The 6734-nt window shown below is 43.8% G+C and overlaps 1 protein-coding gene across 1 annotated transcript; it reads left to right on the top strand.

Annotated features, from left to right (window-relative positions):
- The first annotated feature begins 503 nt into the window (after nt 1-503).
- Nucleotides 504-2810, top strand: RPL35A (ribosomal protein L35a). Its single transcript, XM_062582471.1, has 3 exons — nt 504-667; nt 1738-1882; nt 2752-2810. The coding sequence occupies exons 1-3, from the start codon at nt 504-506 to the stop codon at nt 2773-2775; spliced, it is 333 nt and encodes a 110-aa protein (XP_062438455.1). The 3' UTR covers nt 2776-2810.
- Nucleotides 2811-6734: the final 3924 nt, after the last annotated feature.

Raw genomic sequence — 6734 nt, 5'->3', positions numbered from 1 at the left:
TGATGTAGCTTGTCAAATGGATGTGGATGGAGTTGTAGGGCTGAGTTTCTGGCTGCCTGAGAGACACTTACTAATTCCTTCGAGGTTGCAAAGTTGAGTCATGATGGACAGCAGTTAATATCTTCTTCTATAACAGTTACTACTGTCAGGTTTGCATAATGTATTGCACAGTAATATTTACCCATCTCAGAAACACTGTTTGCAAACATTTGAAAATACAACACCTACTAATGTTGAAGGGATTTGATCTTAGTATGAAGCCTGTAGTACAAGGAGAAGTTTATAACAAATAAAGTTATAAAGTTCTTAAATGCTTCAGGCTCCAGGCACCTAGCTTTATTTCCATTGACTAGCTGTCAGGATTTATAGGAATCTTATAAAAATGAAACTTTTTTTCTCAACTAAATTTCATCTAATGTAGAAATAGTTTCTTCTGAAACAGTACATCATTTGTTTTTTATATCTGATAACCTGGAGTGATTTATAATTTGTCAATGTTTTCAATGTTTTTTAGGTTGTGGTCCAAGGCTATTTTTGCTGGCTACAAACGTGGCCTCCGAAACCAGAGGGAGCACACTGCCCTTCTGAAAATTGAGGGGGTTTATGCCCGACAGGAGACAGAGTTTTACTTGGGCAAAAGATGTGCCTATGTGTACAAAGCTAAAAAGTAAGTAATTCTTAATTGTGCTGAGTTGGCAAACTCCTATACCAGCTTTTACAAACGCCAGGATGTGAGCAGTGGTTTCTTGCTGTGGCAAAAATAAGCTGAGCTGAACTTGCCTGGAGACTGTCCATGGAGTATGTTGTAGTGTACTTTCCTTGATTGGTCTCAGTTTAAAAGTTTTGGAGTTATTTTTGCTTTAAGTGACCTATGTGTCACTAATTTGGATCATATATGAAGTAGCTTTGCTGTTACAAGCAGTATATTAACAAGTGGGATAAGAACAAATTTTGCTTCTGAGGCTGGCGAAGCTGAAGGCAAGTTGATAATGCAGGAAATTGGAGTTAGTTGAACTGATGACAATCACTGTGACATTTGAATTATTTAAATGACAGAAGAACATTACATGAAGCCTAGAGTGCAGCCTGAAGGAGTTTGAATCCTGAGCTGCTTTTGTATGTCTGTGTCAGAGCACTGTCACTTTTGCTGTACTGGTGTTGGTGGAGGCCTTAAAGTAGTTGCTTATGCCCTTCTACTTAATATGTGCGAGCTATACACTGGAGTTCAGAGTTGCCTTGAATAAAATTGGTCAAGCTGTTTGCATGTCCAGCTTCATTTTCAAGGTGGCTTATGTCTTTTTTTTTTTTTTTTAAGCAATTTTTGCAGTCTTTACCAGTGTCTTAGGCCTGGTGCGTCTGGAGAAGTCTTAGAAATAAGACGTTACATTTTCCTTGTAGTAAAAATCTGCAAGTTTTTGATTTGGTTATCCTAACATCTAATTATCTTCCTTTTTCTTTTTTTTCCATTTCTTTAAGGTTATGTCTCATTAGTAGCCCTCCAGTAGAGCTGCTGATAAATTACTAGCCACAGTCTCTCTGCGTTTGGAGGGCATAGTGAAAGTTCCAAGCATAACAGTTTCCAGGGGTAGATAAAAGTGGAAGCTAGTCCAGTTAAAACTGACTGGAATAAAATTATGGAAATGCCTTAAAGGGGCTGCATTGTCTGCCCCATCACTGGTCAGTCTTGCACAGTTGTGACTTAATTACTCAGAAGTTCTCTTTTCCATGTTTTCTTAGCAATACCGTAACTCCCGGTGGTAAGCCCAACAGGACACGAGTGATTTGGGGAAAGGTAACCCGCGCTCATGGGAACAGTGGCATGGTTCGTGCCAAGTTCCGTTCCAACCTTCCTGCCAAGGCCATTGGACACAGAATCCGAGTGGTAAGTTGATTTATTTTAGTTGCAAGATATTTATTAATAGTTTTTGGGGTGCATTTTAATTCCACAGAGTATAAGGGAGAGCTTGGAATATATATGTGACACTGTTGCTACTGTACGTTCAGTATGGCCCTGTGATAAGTGCTCCTTTTGAACTAGAGGAGGTTTCTTGTGTAGCCCTGGCTGCTTGTGTTGAAGGGAGCTTCGTATACTACTGAAGTTGACTGCACAGGCTTTTTAAGTTCCTAAACTCTACCTCAGCTCCCTTCAGAAGCTATTTTGATTTCTCTTCCCTAAATCTTGTATGTGCACTTTTTGTATGCTTCCTGTCCTCCATTCCTCCTATTGACAGGGAAGCTATGACATCATTTTATTTCTTTTCCTTTTCTCTCCTAAATATTTTTGCTGAGGGCTCTGTGGTCTTGTGCCAGAAGAACCTATTCTACCATTAGTATTTTAGTCACAAGGCTTCAATGAAACTCCCTTCTGGGCCATCACCCAGACTTTGTGCAATATCTTCACAGTGATACTGTCAAAAATAGTCTCAAAAAGATGTGATCCTTTCCATCTTTCTCCCGTGCCTTCCAAAAAGCATGGTAGGAGCAGCGTAGTTAAATTGTAAAAGTAGGCCTGTGAGTATCGCTTTCTCTCAGTGAGCAGAAGGGCTGACTGCAGTGGGGGGAGTCTAACAGGAAAGTGGTACTTCAGGTTGTTGCTATGCCTTTTTCATTCTTGCACCTCATCTGTGTAAATTTAAGGGCTGGCTTTTGTGGGAGTTGGAGATCCATGATTATAGAATGCAACTGCAAGACTTGTGTTTAAAACAGTACAGTAATGAGATTTCTAACATGATTTTGTTTGTTTTTTTACAGATGCTGTATCCATCTAGGATCTAAATTTTTATTGGAAATAAAATGCAAAATCTGTTTCATTTTTGTACACTTGTGTTTTTATCCCCTCTTAAGTGTTTGAAGGACTTTTTTTCTTGGTAGCATATCAAAATCTTCAGTGCAGTGATGTAGTAGTGAGTCTGAACTAGGTGTTAAAATGAAGTGTGATCTATCCTTGGCAGGGTATTCATGGAGCAGACTACATCCTAAAGACAAATAACTAGCAGCCTTTACTGTGACCTGTCTGCCTCTCATCATGGAATCAGAATGATTTACAAAGCTGAACAATAAATGCTTGCAAGTCTGTAAACTACACACAAGCTTTATATAGAACATGAGAAAAATTTCCTTGCCTACCTAGTAGAGGGAAACCTCTTAAAGTTTTGTTTCTCTTGTATTAGGCGAAGACTGCTATTGAGACGAAACTGATAAATGTTTATATAGAGATTTAAATCCTAGCAGGTGTAAATCCTTCTAGGTCTCATCTAAAACTAGTTGTTTTAGTAGGATCACAAAGAATGAGACTGCAGATATCCTGGGCAGTATGCATGGTATTAACATCTGCTCTATGTAACCTAGTTACATATCTGTTTTAGGTTTTTATCCCGTACAACTCCATAGTGCATGAGTATTACACCGTCTGGTTTCCTGGCCTGCCTTACCACAAAACTTAATGGGAAAGGGTGGGCGGGAATATCTTTACGCATAAGACTATTACTTTCATGAGTCCTTTAATGTTTGTTGAACAAGGAGGTGACAAAAATGAACTGAAGATTCTTAAAATGCAGGTCTTGGAGAGTTCGAGTACATTTCTCAAATGCCAGGTAATTTTAAGGGATGTTTGAGACGGCTGCAGGTTGACACGGTTACTGATGTCATAGTCTTGCCCTCTTCCCAAAATGACCCATCAATACACTAGGTGGGCGGGTGATGTGCCTTGTATGATGCAAGTTCAGTGCCATTAGGAAAACGGCCCTGGTCACTGAGGCAGGTGAGTTGCCCCAGCCAAGTGGCTAAGAATTTGGCCTTAACCAGTCCCCCTCAGGTTGCATGTATCTCTCTCTTCCTGTGAGCCAGAGCTTCCTGCTGCCTACCAGCTCTGCTGTGTGCCTGTGGCAGGGAGCCCCTCTGGCCTGGGGGTTCTGCTCGTCTCCTGTGTTCTACAGGTGACCCCTTACAGTGGGCTGGTGTTTAGTCAATAATCCTCTTCCATCTGAAGGAGGTAAAGTAGCTTTGTGCATTCGGATTATATTACTAGGTAATCAAAGGGTTTTTTTGTTTTTGTTAATTGCAATTCAAACAGCAGTTCGTTGAACCTGACTGCACACACATGGTATGTTAATTGTTTCACTGGACTTAGTAATACTGTCAATACTGCTTTCTCCAACTACAAGATAGCACTTGCAATGGAAAGCTGCAGCTTTTACATGGGTGAGAAGAAACTTTATACAGTGTGCAATTTGCAGAATGCTGAGTCAGGTCAGCCAGAGCTTTATTCTTCTGTGAATAGCAACAACCTGCACAAATAGAACTTGGAGAGATAAGGTGGAATGCAAGTCAAATTTCCAGCATTAGGCTATACTAGAAAAACAAAGAGGAAGCTTTGTACTAGGTGAATCTAACTATAACAGCATGTGATTAAGATGCTGGTCCCTGCTGTGTATTTGGGTTCTGCTGATGAGAAGGGAATGAGTGTTCTTGAGGTTGAGACAGGATGCCTACAGGTATATAGTAGATCTCTTCTTTTTCGTCCCCTTTCCTCTCTTGCTCTACAGGATTACTAAGGCACAAAACCTGTTCTTGGGACGTCAAACATCAAATAGCTTGCAGCTAAACTTTGAGGACCGCTTTGTATCAAAACTCGGCTATTTCCTATTATGTTCATTTAGCCTCCCCTAAACTAGTGTGTTTACTTGTACATGATAGCTACTCAAAAAAGCAGGCTTGGCCTGTGCATGTGCCTTTGCTACAGCTCGCAAGGAGGTACCCCACTCATTCCTTTCCCCGGCAGTGCTTGTAGAAACTACGTGTTGTGTGGGAGGAAGCTATGGCATCAGAGTTGCCAGGGGAGTCCACTGCATGCTCTCTTGTGGAGCCAACCCACTGGGAGCTCCTCAACCTGCTGGACACAGTCGGGCAGCGGAATGGTCGGCTGCTGGTGATGGAGATGGATGATGCCCACGAGAGATCTCCTTTGGTGCTGATGGATTTTGCTCAGGATCTGTTTGGTGCGGTTGACCTCAAGGCTAAACTCCAGCAGAAAGAGGTGATTGAGGAGGAACAGGAGCCACAGCCACAGCCACAGCTGGCTTTCATGCTGTGGCAAGCCACCACTCTGAAGCAGCTCATGCAGTGGGATCACCTGGATGAAACTCTCTGGAACTTAAGGAGCCTCTTCCCCAGCATGCCGGCTGTGCTGGTGCTGGTGATGATCCAGCCGGACCCACAGAAGCAACCAGAACAGACAGCAGAAGCGCTGAGGAGGATGCAGTGTCTGTTGGATGGGGCTTTCCAGGAGCTCGTGGTAGAGGCAGCAGTTTACAGTCCGGGCCAGCCTGACGGTATCCTGGAGGTGGAGAGAGCTGCGTGCAGAGCACTGAGAGAAGTCTTAAAAGGCCGTGAAGGTATCCTGGGGACAGAGGCAAGGGACAAGGGAGACAGGCTTTTTGGAAACAAAATCCCAGATGCTTAAGCTCAGGCAAGGAAGGGTTTGAGGGGCAGCGTAGACAAAATTAATACTTGGTGACTGGGTTGAGGTGCAGGAGGGGAAGGAAGCTGAATTTAGGCCTTGCTGGCAGTGTGAGCTAGATACGAGAATGAGAGCTTGAGGTGCTGGGTTGGGGGTTGAAAACAAGAGTTGGAGGCAACTTTTTGTCCCAGGTTGGAATGTAGTGGCTCTTGCTCCTTGCTGTAAAACACATGGGCTGTTCAGTATGAGAACTGCAGCTTTGACTCCACTGCTGGGGCTCTCTGTGATTACATTAACGGTTGTGGAGTTCCACTGCTTCTGTGCTCTTCATCAGGGAGGCATGTGAAGTTTTAAGGGGTGAACTGTAGGCCAGAGCTATCACTGGTGTGATGCACACTGTCTTCTACCATGTGCATTTCCTCCCCTAGAAATCACCTCCCAGGATCCAGTTACCATTTGGCTCAGCCTGACTACATGCGACACAAGATACCAAAGACAATTTGAGGATGGGCTCTCTTAGGCAGCAGGATCCAGCAGGTGGGGTTTAGTTCTGTTCACCTAGACATGCCTTTGCAGAAATATTTCCCTGATACTGCCTTGGTTATTTGCCCAGTCCCTCTGCACAGAAGGAATTTGGTGCACCCCGGTGCATTCAAACAGATCTGCCCGGGAGATCCTCTATGTACATGACTGTTTCTGAACTTGGAGGAACAGATACCTCCAATGCCCCCTCTTCCCTGCTTTCAAAACTATACTGAGCTGTGAGAACAGGATGGGGGAGGCACGTAACTGGGCTTAAATACTTTGAGAATGATGCTGCAGAAAACCCAAGGAAGGGCAGACAGACCCTAAGCAACTCTGCACACATTCAGTCTGCGGTGGAGGGCAGCCCCGTGCTTTGGGATGCTGCAGCAAGGCAGGATCCTGAGAACGTCTCAGCAGCCTGCTGCCAGAAGGGGACACTGCTCCCACAGCGTCCTTGCTCCAAAGCTCAGATTTCTCTGCTGCATCGTTTGGACAATCTACTGCAGGAAACTTCTGTCAAAACTCACTGCAACCTCTTTGAGTTTCCACTTTGCATGAAATGAGATATTCCAGCAAGGAATATTCTCTATAATCCTGCTGAGCTGGTTCAGCTGTGAACAGGGAGGGAGACAGAGCGGGGCCAGCTGCCTCTGGATTTTAGACTGTCTCAAAACCGTGATAGTAAAAGACACTGTAAGGTAAGATCTAAGATGACGTCTTTCCAACAGAGAGCCTGGACTCAGGGGTCCCT

Source organism: Rhea pennata, chromosome 9 (genome assembly GCF_028389875.1).
Source record: "Rhea pennata isolate bPtePen1 chromosome 9, bPtePen1.pri, whole genome shotgun sequence".
NCBI lineage: Eukaryota > Metazoa > Chordata > Aves > Rheiformes > Rheidae > Rhea > Rhea pennata.
The sequence above is the reverse complement of the archived record's forward strand: the minus strand, read 5'-3'. Positions and strand labels throughout refer to the sequence as shown.